Raw genomic sequence first — 26,275 nt, forward strand, 5'->3', positions numbered from 1 at the left:
CTGAGGCTCCTCTGCCTCCGCCCGCTGTCCTGTCCGCACCAGTAACTGTGACTTTAACCCCTGTAAGTCCTGCTCCCGACCCCACTCCAGTCCCTCCAGCTCCTGTCCCTTCTGCCCCAGTCCCCAAGGAGGTCCCGGACAGTCTAATCATTGCTCTTTCTTCCTTGGAGGTGGAGGAGCTTGAATGGGACCCCTCGGGGACCCTCTTTGTCACTCCTCCGCCCTCGCCCCGGCAAGCTCGACCCCGTCCAAGGGTCCTAATGTCTGGGTCCAAGAAGGGGAGAGGACACAGGCGCAGGGCTGGGGTCCCACCCTGCCACCTGGCTCGCCCTCCCTCGCCTGTTCTGGGGCTCGGAAAGCGCCTGCGGGTCCTGGGCCTCCGGGTCGGCTGTCGCCTACGGGTCCCCCTCTGAGACCTCGTTGCCCTGCCTCTCTCCCGCCCCTGACTCCTGGTCGGTCACCTGCGGGTTCCCCTGCTGCGGCTCTTTCATCGCCTGCGGGTCCTCCTACTCTGGCGTATCGGAAGACGTCGCCTAGGCTGGCTGTGACTTCGCCGTTGCCTGCTGCGGCTCCCCCTCTTTCCTTGCCTTCCCCGGTGTCCCCTTCTGCTCCCTCTTCACCTTCCCTGGTGCCCCCTCCGACTTCTTCCTCGTCCCTTGTGTCTGTCCCTCGTCCTGCCTCCTCTGCCCCTCCGAGGTCCCCTCCTGCTCCGGCCTCCCGGTCGCCTGCGGCCCCTCCGGCTGCTGCCCGTCGCCCGCCGTGGCTCCCTCAGGCTCCCCTTTATTCCCCATCCTTCTCTCCCTGGTCTCCTGTCTCCATCCCTCCTCTCTTTGTTCCTCCCGTCTCTGCTCCTCGTCCCCCGGTGTCCCCTCCGTTCACTCCCGGCCCTTTTGTTCCGCCTATTTGCTCGGTGTCTCCCTTCCTTCTCTGTCTGTCTGCCTTTCCCGTCTTGTGTCAGGTCCTGTTCTGCTTCCTGTCTCTGAGCCTGTTCTGTGTTTCGGTCCTGTACTCTGTTTCCCGTTAATGGTTCTGTTCTTGTTTTCCAGGTCCCGTGTCCCTCGTCCCATCCGTCGCCTCCCCTGAGGCGCGCCCGGGGTTCTGTCATGCCCGGCTTGTCCACTCCTCATGTGTGCCACGCCCCCTGATTATCCACGTGTACTTCCCTGATCTTGCCCAGCTGTGTCCACTTATTTTTGCCCAGTCTCGTCTATTTCAGTTCATGTCTTGCCTTAGTTTCTTGTCCGTCATTGATTTTAGTCGATGTCCGATGTTTCCTGCTTTCCATTTCCCTAATAAATCCCCGTTTTCCCCGACTATCGGCTGCTTGCCTGCTTCCTGCCCGCTTGCCTGCCCGTGCGCATTACCTGCTCACCAGCGATCATGACACTTCCTGTTCATATTATTTAAACAATTTTTTTTTTGAACCTTTCTTATATGGGTATGCTTTTACTTGAATTATTTTGGAATTAACTGGTATGCTGAGACGTCTGTGCTGCTGTTCACTAGCATCCAGTCCGAGTAAGCGGATGGAGGGGGCATATGAGTCGGAACTCTGACCTGGAGGTAGCCATCGAGCTCCTAAAGTGCGCAGCCCTGCCAGGCCCTGTCAGCTTTCAGGCTGCCTGCCCTGCATGCGCAGCTGGGCCAGTTATGTGGCTGCAGATAAGAGGTCAGGTGTGTTCCTCTGCCAGACTCTGCCCTGCCAGACCCTGTCAGCTCTCAGGCTGCCTGCCCTGCATGCGCAGCTGGGCCAGTTATGCGGCTGCAGATAAGAGGTCAGGTGTGTTCCTTTGCCAGACTCTGCCCAACCAGATCAGGAGGAAGTCAAACTGCCCCCCCATCCTTTGTTCCTCCTCGATGTGCCTCTAGCTGCCCAGATCAGCCCCTGGCAGAGTTATGGCCTGTGTTATAGCTCGTCACAGTGTGTATGACTTTTCCCTGATCTCTCTATAGCACCGGCGGATACTGTGTTTGTCTTGGGTTGCGCCTGTGGTAATGGACACCGGGGGGCGCTATAGTGCCGGCAGATACTGTGTTTGTCTTGGGTTGCGCCTGTGGTAATGGACACCGCTGGGCCCCGACAGCTAGGTGGTGTAAGCTGAGAGGCCTGCCTCCGCTCATACTGCCCTTCTCACCCGCTCTCACGCTTTCCCCTATAGGCAGCAGTATCGCCCCAGCTAGTGGGGGCCCGGGGACCAGCTGGTACAGAAGCCGGGGGGGGGCAGGGATGCGGGCAACAAGCTAATAGGCGCCCCCCCCCTGTCTGACGCTCCCCGCTCACTCGCGAGTCCCAGGCCGGCGCGACCGTGGGCCAGTCACTCACAGAGCAGGCGGCTCCATTGATAAGCAAAGCAGAGCCTTATCGAGGGGTGGGGTAGCGGGGGGGGGGGGATTCACTGTTTGCTGGTTGCATATAGGAAGCTGTGTGCTCACTCAGGAGGGGGTGTAATCCTGTAAGTGCTGAAGGACATATTCGGCCCATTAGCCCTGTAGGTGCTGAATTTAACCAACAAACTATTTAACCAGTTTCTTGCCTGAGGATTGTAAATCAGATGCTGGTATTTAGCTCTGCTAATCAAGTGAATCACTGTAAATGTCACTGGGCACAAAGGGCTGCAAGGAAAACTGTCCTTCCTGCCTGCTGTGTCTCTGTGTGCTGGAGCCTGATGTCACTGGTTCTCTTCTGCTGTCATGAGAAAATCAGGAAGCCGCCCCAGTGAATAAAGCTTAACATGGCAGATACATCTTTCCAAACTACAGCCCTGATTCCAAAAAGGCAAATTGTAAATTAAATCAGAAGGCAATGATATAGAAGGACTCTCTTTTTCAGAAATACCTGACGTAGTACTTCTGTATTCTTACTCGGCTCTTTTCTGGTGTGTGTGTGTGTGTGTGTGTGTGTGTGTGTGATTAAAAAAAAAGAAGAAAATTCTGCACTTAACGGAGTTTTCAGACAGATGGTATTCATAGCTTGGGTCCTTATTGAGCTAGCATCGGAAATTCATCGCAGAGTCTCAAAGCACTTATGTAAGTCGCTCTGGCTAAGGGCGTCTGCCAAATCCTGTAAATGTAAATGTAAATATGGAAATCTCATAAACCTATATTTTATTCATAACAGAACACAGAAAACATATCAAATGTTTAAACTGAGAAAATGCATAATTTTAAGGAATAAATAAGGTCATTTTGAATGTCACAGCAGCAACACGTCTCAAAAAAGTTGGGACAAGGCCATGTTTACCACTGTGTGGCATCTCCTCTTCTTTTAACAACAGTCTGTAAATGTCTGGGTACTGAGGAGATCAGTTGTTTGAGTTTTGGGAGAGGAATGTTGTCCCATTCTTGTCTGATACAGGATTCTAGTTGCTCAACTGTCCTAGATCTTCTGCGTCGTATTTTTCATTTTATTATGCACCAAATGTTCTCCATGGCTGAAAGATCTGGACCACTGGCAGGCCAGTTCAGTACCTGGACCTTCCTTCTACGAATGTTGTAATTGATGCAGTGTGTGGTTTGACATTGTCATGTGGGAAAATGCAAGGTCTTCACTGAAAGAGACGTCGTCTGGATGGGTCCATCTGTTGCTCTAGAACCTGGATATACCTTTCAGCATTGATGGTGCCTTTCCAGATATGCAGGCTGCCCCTGCCATATGTACTAATGCACCCCCACACCATCAGAGATGCTGGCTTTTGAACTGAGTGCTGATAACACGCTGGGTGGTCCTTCTCCTCTTTAGTCCGGATGACATGGTGTCCCTGGTTTCCAAAAAGAATCTCAAATTTAGATTCGACTGACCACAGAACAGTTTTCCACTCAGCCGCAGTCCATTTTAAATGAGCTTTGGCCCAGAGACGACGTCGGTGATTCTGGATCATGTTGATATAAGGCTTCTTCTTTGGATGATAGAGTTTTAACTGGCATCTGTGCATGGCAGCGCGAATTGTGTTCACTGACAATGTTTTTGGGAAATATTCCTGAGCCTATTTAGTGATTCCATTACAGAATCATGCCTGTTTGTGATGCAGTGCTGCCTAAGGGCCAAAATATCATAGGCATCTAGTCTGATTTTTCACAGATTCACAGAGAATTCTCCAGATTGTCAGAATCTTTTGATTACATTATGTGCTGTAGATGATTACATATTCAACCTCTTTGCAGTTTTATACTGAGGAACTTCTTTCTGAAATTGCTACACTCTCTGTCAGTGCAGTATTAGGGGGATTGTGACCCTCTGCCCATCAAGACACTGCAGCTCTAAGATGCTCTTTTATACCCAGTCATGTTAATGACCTGTTGCCAATTGACATAATTATTTGCAAATTGTTCCTCCAGCTGTTGGGTTTTTGTACCACTAACTTTTCCAGCCTCCTATTGCCCCCGTCCCAACATTTTTGAAATTCAAAATCAGCCAATATTTTTCATGAAATAGCAAAATGTCTCGGTTTAAGCGTTTGATACATTTTCTATGCTTTGTTGTGAATAAAATACGGGTTTATGAGATTTCCATATCATTGCAGTGTGTTCTTATTTACAATTTGCACAATGTCCCAACTTTTTGGAATTGCTGTTGTAATATACCACAGTGTTATTCTTTATCTACAGTAACAGCAATTTTAATGGGGAACTTTTCAGTCTTTCTGTTACATTTGTGTAGATGAATTGAGGACTTTATGTTTTTGTCTAATTCACAGAGACCAAATGGAAGAATGCAGTTCAGATCTACATGATAAATTGGGTTTATCATCCATATTGATGGTTTGTATTTATTGCTGATATATATTTTCCTGGCTAATATGTGAATTAGCTTATATTTTTTACAGCGGTATAATAAGAAATTCATCATGTTAAATGAAATATGTTTTAAACTATGTTTCACAAGTGAAACTGAAAAGGTTTGGTGTAAGTAGCAATAATGTTTCTGTTTATTTTAGTCGCTAGAGGAAAAAGCCATGAAGTTCCTAAAGGAGGAACTGAAGACATTTGTGAGGTACCTAGATCAGAATTACCCAGAATGCTCTGAGCCTCAGCTGGAGGAGGACAATGACCTGGACAGTGATGGTCAGATGCAGAAGACCAGTGTTAGAGAGGTAGCTCTGAAGATCACTCTGTACATCCTGAGGACCATGAAGCAAAATGATCTTGCTGACATGCTGGAGAAGAGTAAGAGCTTTATAACATTATGTACATGTACAATATAGTGTAAACGTCTTAGGCAGCCAGAGAAAAGGATGTTTAAATGGTCTTCATGTTGCCGTAAAACTTCTATAATATGTATGTCAAAGTCTGTTTGCCATTTCAGAACCTCTCCCAAAATCACCCTAATATATGCAGAAATCGTGCAGTATATCCACGTATTTTTTTACTTGACCACTAACACACCTCATGTGGCTGATCAATATCTCACTCAGTTTTTACACTAATCTAATTAATTAATGAAGTGAGCTGGTGGTGAAATTTAACAAATACTTGGACTGGCTGTGGTGCCTCTGAGGAGAGGATTGGGAAATGAAAAGGGGTTTTGTGTTTTTTTTTTTGGTTCTGAGCAGATATACACTTACTACCCAGATAAATGGCTTTAATCATTTCCTTTGGCTGCCTAAGGTTTATTCACGGTCCTGTATGTGGTGTTCCAGTAAAATACGCATGATAAAACTTTCAGTTTCACATTCACAGTCACAGGGAAATATCTGGATATGTATGTGTAAAAACGTGTGTTTTTGGAAAATATTATAACTCTCATACTGGTCAGGATCACGGTGAGAATTAGTGAATTTTCCTCTCATTTCTTTTCAGGACAGCTCATGCTGCAACATCAGAAGGAAATGAAATGTAAACTTAAGAAGCAATTTGAGTGTGTATTTGAAGGGAAAGCTAAGGAAGGACAGCCAACACTTCTCAGTGAGATTTACACAGAACTCTACATAACTGAAGGTGGGACTGGAGCAGTAAATGAGGAACATGAAGTGAGACAGATTGAAATAGCATCCAAGAAAAGGCGAACAGAAGATACTACAGTCAAGTGCAATGATATATTTAAACCCTTATGTGGGCGTGTGACACCTATCAGAACTGTACTCACTAAAGGAGTGGCAGGTATCGGGAAAACAGTCTCTGTGCAGAAATTTATTCTCGACTGGGCAGAAGGAAAAGCAAACCAGGATGTTCACTTCATATTTGCTCTTCCTTTCCGGGACCTGAATTTGATTAAGGAAGAATACAGTTTGATTGAACTGCTTCACCACTTTGTCCCAGAACTGAAATCATTTCAATCCACTGAGCTGTTTAGCTACAAAGTCTTGTTCATCTTTGATGGTCTCGATGAGTGTTGCCTTCCTCTCAATTTTCAGAACAATGAGAGCTGGTTTGATGTAACAAAGAAAATGTCATTGGATGGACTGTTGACTAACCTCATTAAGGGGAATCTGCTCCCATCCGCTCTCCTCTGGATAACCTCCCGGCCAGCAGCAGCCGATCAGATACCTCCTGAGTGTGTCCACCAGGTGACAGAGATACGAGGTTTCAGCGATGCCCAGAAGGAGGAGTATTTCAGGAGGAGATTTAGTGATCAGATCCTGGCCAGCAGGATTATCACACATGTGAAATCATCAAGGAGCCTCTTCATCATGTGCCACATACCTGTGTTCTGCTGGATTTCAGCCACTGTGCTTAAGAGGTTTTTTAGTGAGACTGACAGGGGAGAAATTCCAAGGACTCTGACTGAAATGTACACACACTTCCTGATCTTTCAGACAAGTTTAAAAAATGACAAGTATATGAAAGACCATGAAACTAAGCTTAAGGAATACAGCAAGCAATTCCTTTTGAAACTTGGTAAACTTGCTTTTGACAACCTGGAGAAAGGAAATCTCATATTTTATGTGCAAGATCTGACAGAGAATGGCATTGATGTCGCTGAAACTTCAGTTTACTCTGGAGTGTGCACAGAAATCTTTAAAGAGGAGTATGGGTTGTACCAGGAGAAGGTGTACTGCTTTGTGCATCTGAGCATCCAGGAGTATCTCGCTGCTTTATATGTGTTTCTGTCAAACTCATCAGCTGACCTGCTGAATACTGCTGTGGATCAGGCATTAAAGAGCAAGAATGGACACTTGGACCTCTACCTCCGCTTCCTTCTGGGCCTCTCAACAAACTCCAGTAAGACTCTGTTACAAAGGCTACTGGGGCCGACAAAAACCAGCTCACGTAACATTAAGAAAGTAACAAAATACATTAAGAAGAAAATAAAGAATAATTTATTTCCTGAAAGGACCATAAACCTGTTCCAGTGTCTGAATGAACTGGGTGACAATTCTCTAGTAGAGGAAGTACAAAGATACCTGAATTCAGGAAACATTTCAGCAGATGGCCTCTCACCTGCACAGTACTCAGCTCTGGCCTTTGTGATGCTGATGTCAGATGAGGAGCTGGATGTGTTTGACCTGAAGAAATACATCAGATCGGATAAACAGCACTGCAGGCTGCTGCCTTTGGTCAAGAACTCCAGGACGGCTCTGTAAGTGACGTGGGGATGGGAAATCATGCCTGGTCTGGCAGTGATACATGAATATTGTTTGAAATGTGTAATATATATTATATATTTCTCCTCATGGATTAATAAGTGGGTTTTATTCTGATAATCACAGCTATAGCTGTTTGTATAGCAGTAGCTAATCCTGACTACAGACTTTATAATGACTGAAGGTAGTGATGTCACTTTTTGTTTGTTACTACGTTTCCATTCCCATCCAGTCTGCCTTCTGATCACAGCACAGCATCCTAACTTGCTATAGAAACAGTGAGGGCTCTTTATCCACAGGGTGAATCAGTGGTATGTGAGTGTTATTGTCAGCAGGCGTGTTCATGTGATGGAGCCCAGAGCTGGGAGCTTCCGTATGACTGCTGTCTCTGGCTGCTCACTGGCGCCCTCTGCTGGCCTCAGCTGCACCTGGCTGAGGATGTGACGACACATCTAGTCTGGCAGAAATAGATAAACATTGTTTAAAATATAAAATGAATATGTATACATGTCATTTATTTCCCCTCTTTTATCAGCAAGGTTCCTTTTTAATCTAGTTTATATTAACTGAAGGTAGTGATGTAGTAAAAACAAAAAAGACAAGATTTCCACGACCATCCTTTGTGTAACAAATAACCAAAGATACAGCATCATACAGAATGATCTAGTTTTTATTAATGCTGTAGGAAGCAATTCTGTAAATATTTGGCTCTTTCGGTTCGGACTCCATGAGGGGAAGGTTGCTGGTTCAGATCTCTTGGTCGGCAAAGTGATGTCATCGCTAAGTCCTTGAGCTGCAGGGGTGCTGGATGCTGGCCGATCCTGCGCTGCGACCCCCAAACTTCCTCTCACCTGTATATGTGTCGGCGTGTCTCTTGGAGAGCAACATGGGAGAGGCGAAAAGACAATTTTCACATGGGGGTGAATGAACTATCCATCCATTTTCTAAACTGCTTATCCTACCGGGTCGCGGGGGGTCCGGGGCCTAACCCGGAAGCAATGGGCACGAGGCAGGGAACAACCCAGGATGGAGGGCCTGCCCATCACAGGGCACACTCACACACCATTCACTCACACATGCACACCTATGGGAAATTTAGCAACTCCAATTAGTCTCAGCATGTTTTTGGACTGTGGGGGGAAACCAGAGTACCCAGAGGAAACCCCACGATGACATGGGGAGAACATGCAAACTCCGCACGCATGTAACCCAGGCGGAGACTCAAACCTGGGTCCCAGAGGTGTGAGGCAACAGTGCTAACCACTGCACCACCATGCCACCCTGAATGAAGTATCATTATTTGTAAATCATTCAGACAAACATTTTTTATAAAAGCCTATTTCACAGGACTGATAGCTCTACGATTAGTGTATTGTTGGTTAGGGCTGGGCGATAAGTAAAAAAATGTGTATGTGTCATTTAGTATAAAAATATTGCAATAAACAATCATTTTGAGTCCTCCCCCCAAACACTGAATGCAATTCAGTTCAGTTCAGTTTTATTTGTATAGTGTGTTTTCACAACATTACATCATCTCAAAGCACTTTACAGCATCCCTGCCCAAAGCCCCCAGTAAGCAAGTCAGAGGGGACAGTGACAAGGAAAAGCTCCATAGAAAGAAGAATCCTTGGGAGGAACCAGACTCAGAGGAGGAACCCATCCTCCAGGGGGCAGCAGAGGAAGCCCTAACCCTAACCAGACTCAAAGGGGGAGCCCATCCTCCAGAGGGCAGCAGCAGGCCAGAAGGACGTCACAGGTAGTGGAGACGTTGCAGGCAGCAGAGTAGGCAGGATATCCTTAAAATTTGGGGTCTTCAGGCAGCACAGCCCAGGGGGAGTAGGGGAAATAAAATGTACAATTAGCCAAAGTAGGGGAGACTAGAGGCAGTGCAAACAGTTAGGTGAGTGCAGTATGTAAGCTCCGGCAGATATGGCTATGGCAGCATAAGCAGGAGGGAGAGGCAGGTGGGAATGCAGGCATGGGGAGTCCCTGAATGTCAGCACTCCAATTCCACAAGGGGGTGTGAAGCTAAAGTGACAGACTGACAGTTCAGTTTATCCAAAGCCAATGGCACCGATCCCCACCCAGCTCTACACCTCACATTATAGGTCTGACTGTGAGTGAGCAGTTAGCTAGAGCTAGAACTAGAGTCCCTATAAGCTAAACTAAACAGGTGTGTTTTTAGTCTAGACTTGAATATTGAGAGTCAGCCTGAATCCCGCACATCTGCTGGAAGACTACAGGGAGTGCAGAATTATTAGGCAAATTAGTATTTTGTCCACATCATCCTCTTTATGCATGTTGTCTTACTCCAACCTGTATAGGCTCGAAAGCCTACTACCAATTAAGCATATTAGGTGATGTGCATCTCTGTAATGAGAAGGGGTGTGGTCTAATGACATCAACACCCTATATCAGGTGTGCATAATTATTAGGCAACTTCCTTTCCATTGGCAAAATGGGTCAAAAGAAGGACTTGACAGGCTCAGAAAAGTAAAAAATACTGAGATATCTTGCAGAGGGATGCAGCACTCTTAAAATTGCAAAGCTTCTGAAGCATGATCATCGAACAATCAAGCGTTTCATTCAAAATAGTCAACAGGGTCGCAAGAAGCGTGTGGAAAAACCAAGGTGCAAAATAACTGCCCATGAACTGAGAAAAGTAAAGCGTGCAGCTGCCAAGATGCCACTTGCCACCAGTTTCGCCATATTTCAGAGCTGCAACATCACTGGAGTGCCCAAAAGCACAAGGTGTGCAATACTCAGAGACATGGCCAAGGTAAGAAAGGCTGAAAGACGACCACCACTGAACAAGACACACAAGCTGAAACGTCAAGACTGGGCCAAGAAATATCTCAAGACTGATTTTTCTAAGGTTTTATGGACTGATGAAATGAGAGTGAGTCTTGATGGGCCAGATAGATGGGCCCGTGGCTGGATTGGTAAAGGGCAGAGAGCTCCAGTCCGACTCAGACACCAGCAAGGTGGAGGTGGAGTACTGGTTTGGGCTGGTATCATCAAAGATGAGCTTGTGGGGCCTTTTCGGGTTGAGGATGGAGTCAAGCTCAACTCCCAGTCCTACTGCCAGTTTCTGGAAGACACCTTCTTCAAGCAGTGGTACAGGAAGAAGTCTGCATCCTTCAAGAACAACATGATTTTCATGCAGGACAATGCTCCATCACACGCGTCCAAGTACTCCACAGCGTGGCTGGCAAGAAAGGGTATAAAAGAAGAAAAACTAATGACATGGCCTCCTTGTTCACCTGATCTGAACCCCATTGAGAACCTGTGGTCCATCATCAAATGTGAGATTTACAAGGAGGGAAAACAGTACACCTCTCTGAACAGTGTCTGGGAGGCTGTGGTTGCTGCTGCATGCAATGTTGATGGTGAACAGATCAAAACACTGACAGAATCCATGGATGGCAGGCTTTTGAGTGTCCTTGCAAAGAAAAGTGGCTATATTGGTCACTGATTTGTTGTTGTTTTGTTTTTGAATGTCAGAAATGTATATTTGTGAATGTGGAGATGTTATATTGGTTTCACTGGTAAAAATAAATAATTGAAATGGGTATATATTTGTTTTTTGTTAAGTTGCCTAATAATTATGCACACCTGATATAGGGTGTTGATGTCATTAGACCACACCCCTTCTCAGTACAGAGATGCACATCACCTAATATGCTTAATTGGTAGTAGGCTTTCGAGCCTATACAGCTTGGAGTAAGACAACATGCATAAAGAGGATGATGTGGACAAAATACTCATTTGCCTAATAATTCTGCACTCCCTGTATTCCACAGCTGAAGAGCTCTATAAGAGAAAGCTCTGCAGCCTGCCGTAGCTCTTTATACCCTGGGTACTAACATATATCCTGCTCTTTATGATGGAAGAAAGCAAGGAGGGTTGTAGGCCAGCAGGTTACTAAGGTATTCTGGTGCAAGGCCATTCAGTGTTTTATAAGTCAATAGCAGTATTTTGTAGTTAATCCGAGACTTAACTGGAAGCCAATGAAGGGAGCATAGAACAGGGCTAATATAATCACATTTATTAGTGTTTGTAAGAACTCTGGCTGCTGCATTTTGTACCAGCTGAAGTTTATGTAAGGATCCAGATGGGCACCTGAATCTGAATCAACCAGAACTCCAAGATCTCTGACCACTGTGTTAGGTTGGGTAGAAAAACCACCAAGGTTGAGGTTGTCAAACTTATTTCGAGTCGCCTTCAGACCAGTTAACAGTACTTCTGTTTTTCTGTGTTTAACATAAATAAATTATTTGCCATCCAGCACCGGATATCTAGTCGACAGTCTTCTAACCGAGAGCTGTGATGCATCATCCGGCTTAACATATATATATAACTGTATCATCAGCAAAACAATGAAACCCAACACCATGATTTCTGATAATGTGACCAATATATACAGTGTACAGTAGTGGGCCCAGCACTGATCCCTGAGGGACACCATTGTAGGAATATTTAGCTCAGGTAAATTTTAATATCTCCACTAATATGTTTTGAAATTAATTACATTTGAATTAATTATTATTTAATGATGCTTATTAACTAATTGTTATGCCGAATGGTTGGTTCCTCCAAACTCAATTGCGAATCCCCGTCAGTTGGTTAATGTGAGACTTACATGGGATTCACTAGTTACCAGTATTGCTTAGTAACCTAGGTTAGAAGGTTTGTCCAGCGAGCTGCATCACCAGGTAATGTAAACAATCGGTAGCGAAGCTCCCCTCACAGCCGTTGAGAGAGAGTCTCGTGATATTTCAGGCGAATTTGAGGTTTCAGAGCTTAGTAGCCAGATTGCACAGAGGCAGGGACTATTGTGAGCACTCAATGAACAGAGGCTGAAGTAGTGTAAAAGACATGCATTTATTCCTAACTAACACTACAGCTAACATAAAACAGACATTACACTTAATATAAACAACAAACATAAAATAACAGAATAGAACCAAACAGAATCCATCCATCCATCCATTTTCCAAACCGCTTATCCTACTGGGTCGCGGGGGGTCCGGAGCCTATCCCGGAAGCAATGGGCACGAGGCAGGGAACAACCCAGGATGGGGGGCCAGCCCATCGCAGGGCACACTCACACACCATTCACTCACACATGCACTCCTACGGGCAATTTAGCTACTCCAATTACAGTCTGGGGAGGGGGTTGTCTGCCGAGTCGAGGGACCCCTGTCCTTGAGGTCCACTCTGGTGTCTGTCGGTCCCTAAATTTTTGGGCAATAAAAGTTGGAATACTGGCCTCCCTTGTTATCTGTGTGTACCTGTGTGTGTGTGTGTGTGTGTGTGTGTGTGTATGAGCTGTGTGTGTATGTGTGCGTGTGTGGGGTCACTGACCCCCCTTTTGTGCCTAGGCCAGTGAGTACCTCTCATACCAGGCTGGGCCTTGTCTCAGGCCACCTGGAATTTAAGCTCTGTGATATGTGCATGTGTGATCCTACAGCTGCTGGGAATGTTCACATCTCCTCCTTTCAGTGATACGTGTCGAGTGTAGGGACACCTGGCAGAAAGATGGCTAAGGACTGCACTGGAAGCACTGGTCTGACTGTTATGGGAGGTTCACATCCATCTTGCTGTTGATGTGTTCCTATATATTCCTGTATATTCTGTGATTTTTGACTGTACTTTAGCTTCTACTTAATGTTTTTACCTCTTGTTTTGAGCAAAGATGCACTGACTCAAAATTAGTGATCATAGGACTGCAGCAGATTATCAGGACGCACAGAATACTATGGATGCGCAGACTATAATTCATTTTGAAGTGTAAGCTGTGCTGCTAATTATACTGAAAACAAATGCTTATTGTAATGCTTTGTATTTTACTAATGTGTAGGATGTGTATATGTCTGTGTCTTAAAGTGTTTTCTGTTTCAGGCTGAACAGCTGTGATCTCATAGATAAACACTGTGAAGTGCTGTCTTCAGCTCTAAGATCAAACTCTTCCCCCCTGAGAGAGCTGGACCTGAGTTACAATAACCTGAAGGATTCAGGAGTGAAGCTGCTCTCTACTGCACTGGGGGATTTACACTGTAAACTGGAGATATTGAGGTCAGTATTACTGGGTATTCTACACTATAAACTGGAGATACTGAGACCAGTATTGCTGGGTATTCCACACCGCAAACTGGGGGTACTGAGGTCACTATTACTGGGTATTCCACACTGTAAACTGCAGATACTGAGGTCGGTATTACTGAGTATTCCACACTGTAAACTGGAGATACTGAGGTCAGAATTACTGGGTATTCCACACTGTAAACTGGGGGTTCTGAGGGCAGTATTACTGGGTATTCCACACTGTAAACTGCAGATACTGAGGTCAGAATTACTGAGTATTCCACACTGTAAACTGGAGATACTGAGGTCAGTATTACTGGGTATTCCACACTGTAAACTGGGGGTTCTGAGGGCAGTATTACTGGGTATTCCACACTGTAAACTGCAGATACTGAGGTCAGTATTACTGAGTATTCCACACTGTACGCTGGAGATACTGAGGTCAGTATTACTGGGTATTCCACACTATAAAGAGGAGATAGTGAGCAATTAGCTAAAGGAAAGGAAGGAGGTGGGCCTGCCTTGTCTTAGACACTAAACTGTAATTCTTGAATTATTTATTAGAGCATCACATATATTTAATAATTATAATGGTGAGGTGATATTATTTATTGGGGAGTTTCTGTCTCTCTCTCTCTGCAGGCTGTCAGGCTGTAGAGTCACAGAAGAAGGCTGTTCTTCCCTGGCTTCAGCTCTAAGGTTAAACCCCTCACACCTGAGAGAGCTGGATCTGAGCTACAATCACCCAGGAGACTCAGGAGTGAAGCTGCTCTCTGCTCTACTGGAGGATCTTAGCTGTAAACTGGAGAAGCTGCAGTGAGTACAGAATATGCATTTTACGCAAAAATAAGTGGACACCAAGAAAACCCACAATGCCTTTCAGCAGTTACATAATAAACAAACACAAACGGCTTCTGTTTTCTTCTCCTACTTCCTAATATCCCACAATCTTATCAGCCCTCGATCCATGCTAGAAATAATTAAGCAGTGAAGCAGGAAACATCCATTCAACCATATAATCCATGCAAAACATTTGTCTTGGTTAGCAAAGTTAACGACACTGTTACAGTTAAACATGCTGACCTTAACGTGTTATGGACAAAAATATAATGGACACCAAACAGAATCGACATATGATTGTTAAAATGATTTTAACAATTTAATTGTAATTTAATTGTTTTCTGAAAATCCATTATGTCATGGTCCTCCATTCTCCTCATTTGAATACAGTGCTGCAGTGTAAAAAGTGGATTTAAAAGTGTTTAATTTTTTTAAGGGTGGGCTGGTGTGAACTCACAGAGAAATGCTGTGAGGCACTGGCTTCAGCTCTCAGATCAAACTCCTCACCCCTGAGAGAGCTGGACCTGAGTGACAATGACCTGCAAGACTCAGGAGTGAAGCTCCTCTCTGCTGGACTGGGGGACTTACACTGTAAACTGGAGATACTGAGGTCAGTTTTACTGGGTATTCCACACCGTAAACTGTGCATAGTGAGGTGAGTATTACTGGGTATTTCACACTGTACGTTGGCGATACTAAGGTAGAAAAACTAATGATTACAAAATAAAGCAGGAGTATCCAATTCTACAAGTTGACTTAAAAAATAACATTAGACTCGCTACAGTAAGTGGAATGTTGAAAGGAAGATTGCATTGGAGGCTAAGGATGACATTAAAAGTTTCTTCCAATATTTTAACTCCAAAAGAGCTCTAAAAGGTGAAATCACTCATCTGCAGGATAGTAAGGGTCTTATAATTGAAAATGAAAATTGATATAGTAAATGAGTCTAATGATTATTTTACACGGGTGTTCACAGTAGAGGACATGATTAACTTACCACCATTTAGTACAAATACAGTGTCGTATATAAACTATATACAGTACAGTCCCTCCACAATTATTGGCCCCCCTTGTAAAGATTTGTAAAAAGGGTTAGAAAAAAATCCACCTTTTGGCGAAACAACTTCATTTCACACTGAAAAAATTAGAAAAATCCAACTTTTCATTGAAATTATCTTATTAAAAAAAAAACCTTAATTAAGAAATAATTTTTTTCAACAAAAACACATGTGCAACGATTATTGGCACCCCTGATTTTAATAATTTGTACAACCTCCCTTTGCCAGTATAATAGCACTGAGTCTCCTATGACATTTTATAAGGTTGGAGAATACAGAGCATGGCATCTGAGACCATTCCCCATTACAGAATCTCTCCAGATCACCCAGGGTCCTCGGCCCTATCTTGTGCACTCTCCTCTTCAGCTCAGCCCACAGGTTTTCAGTGTGGTTCAGGTCAGGGGACTGAGGTGGCCATGGCAGAAGCTTGATTCTGCGGTCAGCTGACCATTTTAATGTTTATTTGGACATGTGCTTAGGATCACCGTCCTGCTGGAAGATCCAATGAAGGCCCAGTTTTGTTTCCTGGCAGCAGCAGCCAAATTTTGATATAAAATGTCCTGGTATTTCATGGACCCCATAGTGCCATGTACCCTAACGAGGTTTCCTGGGTTTTTGGAGGAAAAACAGCTCCACAACATCACAGAACCTCCACCATATTTTACAGTTGGGATAAGGTTCATTTCATTATAGCCATCCTTCTTTTTACGCTAAACCCACCTTGAATGTTTATTGACAAAAATCTCCATTTTTGTTACATCTGATAATTGAATTTGATTCAGGTCAAAGTTGTATAATGTTTTGCAAACTCCTGGCACTAACATTTTAAGCAACTGACAGAAAAAGCTTCTTTCTGTCACAACTTTCAAAACGTCTGTTAGCATGAAGGGGGCGTCTGATGGTTTTTTGGAGACGTGGTAACCACAAGGTTTTATTTTGTCTGGTAATTGACTAACAGTCATCCTTGGGGATTTTTTGTCTCTCTTACGATCATCCTCACTGTATGTGGGGGCAAAATAAACTTGGGCCCTCTTTCAGGCAGGTTTCTAACAGTTCCAGTTAATGTCCACTTTTTAATTATTGCCCTAACAGTACAAATGGGCATTTTAAGGCGAGTAGCTATTTTTTAATACCCAGTTTGTACCCCAGTTACTCAGGAAGTCATAGATTACAGCTTGAAGGTTCCTATTCACTCCAATCAACTCAAAGATGTATAATTTGCATGGGAAACATGCTTCAGTTACATTGTGTTCACTATAATTTGCAGGGCTGCCAATAATCGTGGCTCATGTGTTTTTGTTAAAAATAATTATTTCTTGATGAAGGATTTGTTTTTTCTTCGAATAAATTGATTTCAATGAAAGGTTGGATTTTTCTCATCTTTTCCATGTGAGATGAAGCAACTTCACCAGAAGGTGGATTTTTTCTTACCCCTTGTACAAAGGGGTCCCAATAATTGCGGAGGGCATGTATGTATAACTGAGGCTGATGTGGTACAAAGCCTAGCTAAGCTCAAAATAAATAAATCACAGGGTCTTGATGGCATCTTACCTATACTTTTAAAATAGATGAGGGATATTATTAGCCAACCTTTAACTTTACTGTTTCAGAAATCCTTATTTGCATGTGTAGTACCTTATGATTGGAAGTATGCTAGTATAACGCCCATATTCAAATATTTAACTTGTATAACTGGAAAAGTAATGGAAGCTATAATCCAAGTGAAAATGGTATATTACCTGGATACAAATAACATTCTGAGGGGTAGCTAACCTGGATTTAGGAGAGGTAGATCCTGTTCAACGAATCTGCTTGAGTTCTTTGAGGAAGCTACAAGAGAAATTGATCACAAAATGTACTTAGATTTGCAGAAGGCCTTTGATGTTGTCCCCCTCAAACGGCTCTCGCTTAAGCTCAAAGCTGCAGGGATTTTAGGAACTGTAGCAGCTTTTTGGAGACGTGGTAAAGATTTGTAAAAAGGGTCCAGTGGGGATCACCGCGAGGACATCGGGGGTGGTGCCTCTGGACTGGCAGACCGGGGTGGTGGTCCCCCTCTTCAAGAAGGGGGACTGGAGGGTGTGTTCCAACTATAGGGGGATCACCGCAAAGGCATCAGGGGCAGTGCCTCTGGACTGGCAGACCGGGGTGGTGGTCCCCCTCTTTAAGAAAGGGGACCGGAGTGTGTGCTCCAACTATAGGGGGATCACACTCCTCAGCCTCCCTGGTAAGGTCTATTCGGGGGTCCTAGAGAGGAGGGTCCGTCGGATAGTTGAACCTTGGATTCAGGAGGAGCAGTATGGTTTTCGCCCTGGCCGTGGAACAGTGGACCAGCTCTATACTCTCAGCATGGTCCTGGAGGTTGCGTGGGAGTTTGCCCAACCAGTCTACATCTGCTTTGTGGACTTGGAGAAGGCATTCGACCGTGTCCCTCAGGGAGTCCTGCAGGAGTGCTCCGGGAGTATGGGGTGCTGGGCTACCTTATAAGGGCTGTTCGGTCCCTGTACAGCCAGTGTCAGAGCTTGATCCGCATTGTCGGCAGTAAGTCGGACTCATTTCTGGTGAGGGTTGGACTTCCCCAGGGCTGCCCTTTGTCACCGATTCTATTCATAACTTTTATGAACAGAATTTCTAGCCGCAGCCAGGGTGTTGAGGGTGTCCGGTTTGGTGACCTCAGGATTAGGTCTCTGCTTTTTCAGATGATGTGGTTCTGTTAGCCTCATCGGACCATGACCTTCAGCTCTCACTGGAGCAGTTCGCAGCTGAATGTGAAGCAGCTGGGATGAAAATCAGCACCTCCAAATCAGACCATGGTCCTCAGCCGGAAAAGGGTAGAATGCTCTCTCCGGGTCGGGGAGGAGGTGCTTTCCCAAGTGGAGGAGTTTAAGTATCTCGGGGTCTTATTCACAAGTGAGGGAAGGATGGAGCGGGAGATCGACAGGCGGATCCGTGCGGCATCAGCAGTCATGCAGGCGCTGCCTCGGTCCGTCATGGTGAAGAAGGAGCTGAGCCAAAAGGCAAAGCTCTCGATTTACCAGTTGATCTACGTTCCTACCCTCACCTATGGTCAGGAGCTGTGGGTAGTGACCGAAAGAACGAGGTCACGAATACAAGTGGCCGAAATGAGTTTCCTCCGCAGGGTGGCTGGGCTCTCCCTTAGAGATAGGCTGAGGAGCTCAGTCATTCAGGAGGGACTCAGAGTAGAGCCGCTGCTCCTGCGCATCGAGAGGAGCCAGATGAGGTGGCTCAGACATCTGATTAGGATGCTTCCTGGACGTCTCCCTGGTAAGGTGTTCCGGGCATGTCCCACTGGGAGGAGGCCCCGGGGAAGACCCAGGACAAGCTGGAGAGACTATGTCTCTCAGCTGGCCTGGGAGTGCCTCAGAATTCCCCCAGAGGAGCTGGATGAAGTGGCCAGGGAGAGGGTTTCCCTGTCGGGGTTTCCCTGACTGCTGCCCCCACGACCCGACCCGGAAAAGTGGTAGATAATGGATGGATGGATGGATGTAGCAGCGTGGATTGAAAACTGCTTAACAGACGAGAAGCAGTGGGTAGTTATTAGAGGCACAGTGGACCTGTGTTCATAGTGGGGTACCGCAGAGTTCAATTTTAGGACCACTATCATTCCTAATTTACATTAATGATATTGACACCAATACATATAGTAAACTGGTTAAATTTGCAGACCACACCAAGGTGGATGGTGTAGCAGATAGTGAACTAGCAGCACAGAGGCTACAGTGGGATCTGGATTTAATTAGTGACTGAGCTGATACCTGGCAGATGAAATTTAACATAGATAAATGTAAGGTAATCCATGCAGGGAGCAGAAAAATAAAGTACAAATATATTATGGGTTCCACTGAAATAAAGGTAGCTGATTATGAGAAAGACCTCTGTCTGTATGTTGATGCTTCCATGTCCCATTCTCGCCAGTGTGGGGAAGCAATTAAAAAGGCCAACAGGATGTTGGGTTACATCTCTAGGTGTGTGGAGTTTAAGTTAAAAGAGGTGATGCTAAGATTATACAATTCCTTGGTAAGACCCCACCTAGAATATTGCTTTAATGTGAGAGGGGGATATAGGGCTTTCGATGGAACAAACAAGTTCGCTTTGGTCCGTTCAGAAATATTTATTAAAATAAACACAAAATTATGATATATTTCATAAGCATTGATAGGTAATCCCATTAATTAATAAAATGGAAAAGTAGCCGCAAGCCATCTACACTCGGACATGCTATAATCACCCACCTTCACACAAGGACCAGGAAGTGATGCTGTAAATGAGCTCATTTCAAATTTGATGTCTGCTACATGTCCCAAAAAAGCTGGTCCGGGGGAAACAATTGGCTGAAAAAGCAAGATTCAGCTGGGAGAACGTTAAGCGACTAATTAAGTTAATTGATATCAGGTATGGGGCGGCATGGTAGTGCAGTGGTTAGCACTGTTGCCTCACACCTCTGGGACCCAGGTTCGAGTCTCCGCTTGGGTCACATGTGTGTGGAGTTTCGGATGGATGGATATCAGGTATGTAACTTGATTAGCTATAAAAGGGATGTCTTTACTTCACAGAAGTAAAGATGGGCAGAGTCTCTCCAATCTGTGAAAGAGTGCATTACAAGATTGTGGAATACTTTAAAAACAATGTTCCTCAACGTGAAATTGCAAAGGATTTGCTGCCGCAAGTGTTTCTATGAAGATGGCAAACAGTGAAAGAAAATGTGGGCATGCAGGCCGTCTTCCCCGTCGGAGTGTGAATGCAGGTGATGTGATCCCATCTGTGACACTGTAGCTTTGGCTGAGATGTACAGTATTTTAACCCAGTGGGTGAACGACTCTCCGAAGCCAAATCTATGCAATGTATTAGAGAGGAATGTCCACCTGACTGTCAGATGCCGTTTCTGCATCTAATGATGTAATTATGGTTTTAGTGTGGGTATGCTGAGCAGTTTTGACTAAATTAAATAATCTATGGATGTTGTCTGAGGCATGTCTTGTCTTGATGAAATCTGTCTGATCAGGATGAATTATAGTAGGAATGACCGTCTGTAACTGAGTGGCGAGAGCTTTTGTAATGATTTTCAAGTCTGTATTCATTAGTGAGTGGTGGGTAACTGGTGGGTTGTGTTGGGTCTTTATTAGGTTTCAATAACACTGTAATGGCCGGTAACTGGAGGGCTGTGTTGGGTCTTTATCAGGTCTCAATAACACTGTAATGGCCGGTAACATTTGGGTTGTGTTTGGTCTTTATCAGGTCTCAATAATACTTAAATGGCCAGTAACTGGAGGGTTGTGTTGGGTCTTTATCAGATCTCAGTAACACTGTAATGGCCAGTAACTGGAGGGTTGTGTTGGATATTTATCAGGTCTCAATAACACTGTAATGGCCGGTAACTGGAGGGCTGTGTTGGATCTTTGTCAGGTTTCAATAACACTGTAATGGCTGGTAACTGGAGGGTTGTGTTGGGTCTTTATCAGGTTTCAATAACACTGTAATGGCCAGTCTATTGAAGAGTGGAGATAATATGCCCCAAAAATGTGTATAGATTTCTGCAGGGTAACCATCTGGTCTGGCGATTGGTTGTTAGGCATTTGGTTGAGGACCTTATGGAGTTCTTCTGATGTTAATGGTGCATTAAGCAGAGGTAGAGATTTCAGGTCCAAGGAGTACAAATCCAGACCAACTCTCTGGACCTGAAATCCCCACCTCTGGCATCAAGGGCATCTGCTGTTTCATTGGTTAATATGGGTAAGTCTAGATTATTTTAAAATGATTCTATATCAACTGGATCTGGTTCTTGTTCTGTATAGGTTCTTATAAAATGTTCAAAAGATGTTGTTAATTTTGCTTGATTATTGAAATATTTATTAGAGGAGTCACTTTTATTTAACAGTAATCCTTGTAATGGTGAGGTGATCTTATTTATTAGTGATGTGTCGGTCGCTAACGAAACGGCTCTCGAAGCCGGCTCTTTGAAGTGAACGATCGGAGCAGGCTCCTGCCTGTGAGCCGGAGTCAGAGCCGCTTTTTTTCTTTCTCTATTTTTTTCCACCCGCACGGATTGGTGAACTACACGATGCGTGTCTGCTCTGAGCAGGATGGGGAGGGGCGGTGATGCAGGGTGCGTTCGACTTGGGGTTTAAGTTTTAAGTCGCCTTGCTCTCGTGAGGTTTTTGTACCATGTGACATGGTCACGGGTGGTGACGTTTTGCAGTGCTGGCTGAAGTCGGACAAAAAAAACATCTAGCCATGATGCATTACGTTGGGACCAGAATGCACTGCTTTAAGCCAGCGCTGCAAATGGTTGTGTAAAGTCGAACGCACCCATAGACAAATATAGCAATCACACGCACAGAGAGAGAAACAGGAGGGAAGGAGATGTGCGCGACAAAATGAGTGACTGCAGGAAACGGAGTAAAATTTGGATACATTTCAATTACATTGATAATATAAAGGCAGAGTGTAGAGCGTGCAAGGTTAAAATCTCATATCGAACAGGCTCTACAAATAACCTGCATTGGCACATGAGAACTGTGCATCCATCGGGGCAGTGGGAAGAAAAAAGACAAGCAAGTGAACCTGCTACTAAGGAAAGTGACAGTTTGTCTACTGCAGTTTGTCAATGTCTACACCGTCATCCAGTACAGCACCACAACCAGCTAGACCTACAACCTAGAGCTCTATGAGACAGTTTGTGCAAACAGAACACAATTGATGAGGAACTGGCTAAAATGATTACATGTGATTTCCAACCATAGTAATTCATTTCACTAATAATTTTACATTATTTCTGGTAATAAATTCATTTAAGCACCAAAAAAAAATCTGAAGAGCCACTTGGGAGCCGAAAGAGCCGGAATTCCCATCACTATTATTTATTGGGGAGTTTTTGTCTGTCTCTCTGCAGACTGTCAGGCTGTAGAGTCACAGAAGAAGGCTGTTCTTCCCTGGCTTCAGCTCTGAGGTCAAACCCCTCACACCTGAGAGAGCTGGACCTGAGCTACAATCACCCAGGAGACTCAGGAGTGAAGCTGCTCTCTGCTGTACTGGAGGATCCCAGCTATAAACTGGAGAAGCTGAAGTGAGTACAGAGTCTGTGTCTGACACGCTACAGATACTTATGCATGTATGTGAAGAAGAGGCACCAATAAATAAATGGATACAGCAGTACTATGTCATTCTGCTTCTCCTATAGTGTGGATCATGGTGGAGAGTGCAGGACCAGACCAGGCTTACAGAAATGTAAGTGTGTTTGCATGTTTTTATTAATAATACCATGAATACTATGTTATGGTTGTATTCACACAATTTTTGTGATGAGTGCGGCTTTTTGCACTCTGTGTAGATGGATTTCCATGTTTGTGTTTAGGTGAGTTTCATGTCATTTTAGACAACGAGAAACAAAATATCAGAATCATCACCAAAAACACGATCAATTCATTTAATCATATTAAAAATATTTTTTTACAAATGCTTTATAGTTGCTCATATTGTCTTTGTGTTTGTGTGGGAGTGTAGGATGCTTAAAATATATTCTGAATTAGTTATACATCTTTAATTTCACAAAAAAAGAATCCTTTGCATTTGCTCTTTTTGCACATGCCGTGAGTGTATGTGATTTCTGTGTGAGATTCGTTAGTATTGTCCTAAGGAGGCACCTGTAGGCAGTGAGACCGGACTCTCTCCTCAAGTGCGAAATGTGAATTTGCATTTTTACAGGGTGGTTCTGGAACACTCCTTAATATTCATGAGAGAATATTACTGATTGGTCACTGAATTCCTTAAACCGACGGAGCCCAAATCCAGTCCTGGAGGGCTTGAGTCCTGCACATTTTTGGGTTTCCCCTCATTTAACACACCTGATTCAACTCCTTGTGCTAATTACCACACAGCTCTTGAGCCGAATCATTTATGGGGGATCAGAGAAAGAACTAAGCTACACAGGACTCCGCCCCCCCAGGACTGGATTTGGACACCCCTGCCTTTGGCAGAAGAAACAGGCAGTATATGTCGATTTTCAATGGCCAATCAGGTAGTGCCCCCTCATAAATATTAACACTAGATTTACCGAGTTTTTAGTTTCTGCTGAGAGTCCCAAGGTGTTTGTCACCCCTGCTGTGATTTTCGCAGGTCTTCAGCTCCGTCCTCCTCCTGCTTTTGTTGTGTAAACACACCCATTACCTGTGAGGCCTGGCACATTTGCATTTTTTACTCAGAGTAGCTCAAATCCAAGGCAGGCCAAACCTCTGTGTGTGACATGGAAACCTTTACAAAAGTCTGCCATATCTATACCAAATATCCCACACACTGACTGACCTGCAAATATGAAAGACACACATTCACAAAATAAATGAAAACACAAGTCTGTTTTATTTATAAAAAAAATTGAGTGAAAATAGAATGAAAAGTTGCTAATAGAATGAAATGAATAAAATGAAAACATGCTAACACTTCAGTCTCCAATGCATGTTTGTATATAAATGTCATAAGCTGAGTGAAGTCATTGTCCATGGTTTTTGACATGCTCATACACATACAGAATAAAATGTCATTTCATTTTCATTGGCCATCACTGAATTATAACACCAAAAGTGAATTTTGTTTTTGTGTGATCTCTCCAGCTTTGCGTGTTTGGCTGTTCATGTAAAAATTGATGTATCCGTGCCTCAGTTCCAGGTTCATCTCTTCGTCATCTTTCTGCCTTTTGTCTCAGTGGTTATTGTCCCACACAATCTGTCTATCTGTTTCAAAGTCTGTGTTTGCAGCGTTTGAAAACCCAGTGACCATCATCCCTGCATTTGGCAATGGAGTTCCTTGGCTAAAAGAATCAGAAACAATCTTCTTTTTCCTTTTCACCCTGTAGATGCTTTGTACAGAACGTAGGCATTCACCGCCACCAAGTCCAGCATGTTGTAAAACACAGCTACTGGCCACTTGCTTGTTGCTGCTCATACTGAATACATGCGCGCCATTCTAATCACTGACGTGGAGAATTCCTCTCCCTGTGCAGTGTCCTTTGCCAATGGAGGAAGTTCACGGCAAACGTTATTCACCATGCCCAGTAAAGTGAAGCAGTCTGTGTGACAGTGACAGCGAGGTGAAGAAATTGTCCATCGTGATATTTCTCCTGTCATCCAGAAATGGCTCCATCAGACTCATGACCACATTCTCTGCCAGCCTTCACCAAGAACTGTGCTGAAAGTTTCACTCCAGGAGAACACATGACCATAGATGTACAGCTGTTCCTGACCAAGGTTCATTGTCATACTGTTCACGCAGTATATCGCATCCAAGCCGGACAAATTTTGGATCAAGTTCTGGATGGCCACGGATTTGGAGACCAAATACGTCTGCAACGTGTCCCCTAACTTGGGAAAGGACCCCAGTCATCAGAAAAGGGAGAGGCTGGCAGAGAACGTGGTCATGAGTCTGATGGAGCCATTTCTGGATGTCACAACGGACAATTTCTTCACCTCACTGGCACTGTCACACAGACTGCTTCAGTGCAAAACAACACTACTGGGCACAGGGAATAAAGTTCGGTATGAACTTCCTCCAATTGCAAAGGACACTGCACAGCAAGAGGAATTCTCCGCGTCAGTGCTTAGAAGTGGCAATGTCTCCTTGACAATCTATGCACCTAAAAAAACAAGATTGTGTGTGTTCTGAGTTCCTTGCACCAAGATGTGGCGATCTGTGAAGGCAGAAAGAGGAAACCCATCACGATAACAGACTATAACCACATGAAGGTATGTGAATGTGTGTATAATTTTACATCAGTGCTACAATGTTTTCTGATATGTACTATACAGGCCTATATCAGGTAGAAAAAAAGCAAATACACTCATGACTCTCTCTCTGCTGTTATAGTGTGGTGTAAATGTGTTGGACCAAATGGCGCGCATGTATTCCGTAAGAGCAGCAACATGCAGGTGGTCAGTAGCTGTATTTTACAACATGCTGGACCTGGTTGTGGCAAATTCCTGCGAAAATCTCAGCAGGGCTGCTAGTAGGTGTTAGGTCGAGGGAATTTACGCAAATACCCGTAGATTTGGCAAATCTAGTGTATCAGCCAGCCAATCGTGTAGGGCTTCGCTCATGAATATTAAAAAGTTATCCTGATCCACGGCACTCAAAGAAATTTGCGCCCGGGACACACTGGATGTGCGGCAGAAAATATCAAATTTCATTTCGGCGCCCATGTTAACAGATTAGGGCGGCATGGTGGTGCAGTGGTTAGCACTGTTGCCTCACACCTCTGGGACCCGGGTTCGAGTCTCCGCCTGGGTCACATGTGTGTGGAGTTTGCATGTTCTCCCCATGTCGTCGTGGGGTTTCCTCCAGGTACTCCGGTTTCCCCCCACAGTCCAAAAACATGCTGAGGCTAATTGGACTTGCTAAATTGCCCGTAGGTCTGCATGTGAGAGTGAATGGTGTGTGAGTGTGCCCTGCTATGGGCTGGCCCCCCATCCTGGGTTGTTCCCTGCCTCGTGCCCATTGCTTCCGGGATAGGCTCCGGACCCCCCGCGACCCAGTAGGATAAACGGTTTGGAAAATGGATGGATGGATGTTAACAGATTAGAGCGGCCGCGTGCGTGCGCGAGATGTGGGGCTCACGCCTCGCGGCAGCGGCGCAGCATCTACAGTCACGCGCGCGGTAAGCGGTTCTCTATGGAAGCGTATTGCATTCATCTGGGGGAAATTAATTCTGTTTTTCCGAATTAATGAGATAATAATCCCGTTTTTCTGAACATTATTTTTCTGAATTAA

General features: G+C 44.6%; 2 protein-coding genes across 2 annotated transcripts in view; one reads left to right on the forward strand and one right to left on the reverse strand.

The window, feature by feature from the left end:
• The window catches only part of LOC125721932 (NACHT, LRR and PYD domains-containing protein 12-like), a 431,572-nt gene that overhangs the window by 190,347 nt on the left and 214,950 nt on the right, over positions 1-26,275 (forward strand). Inside the window, exons 7-11 of the mRNA XM_048998141.1 lie at positions 6,484-7,516; positions 13,425-13,598; positions 14,250-14,423; positions 14,884-15,057; positions 22,413-22,586. Coding sequence (XP_048854098.1) covers positions 6,484-7,516; positions 13,425-13,598; positions 14,250-14,423; positions 14,884-15,057; positions 22,413-22,586 — 1,729 coding nt within the window. The remainder of the gene's footprint in view (positions 1-6,483; positions 7,517-13,424; positions 13,599-14,249; positions 14,424-14,883; positions 15,058-22,412; positions 22,587-26,275) is intronic.
• LOC125721933 (NACHT, LRR and PYD domains-containing protein 3-like) overlaps positions 1-26,275 on the reverse strand; it is a 158,438-nt gene that overhangs the window by 35,333 nt on the left and 96,830 nt on the right. The window lies entirely within an intron of this gene.

This window comes from Brienomyrus brachyistius, unplaced genomic scaffold, assembly GCF_023856365.1.
Source record: "Brienomyrus brachyistius isolate T26 unplaced genomic scaffold, BBRACH_0.4 scaffold36, whole genome shotgun sequence".
NCBI classification, from domain to species: domain Eukaryota; kingdom Metazoa; phylum Chordata; class Actinopteri; order Osteoglossiformes; family Mormyridae; genus Brienomyrus; species Brienomyrus brachyistius.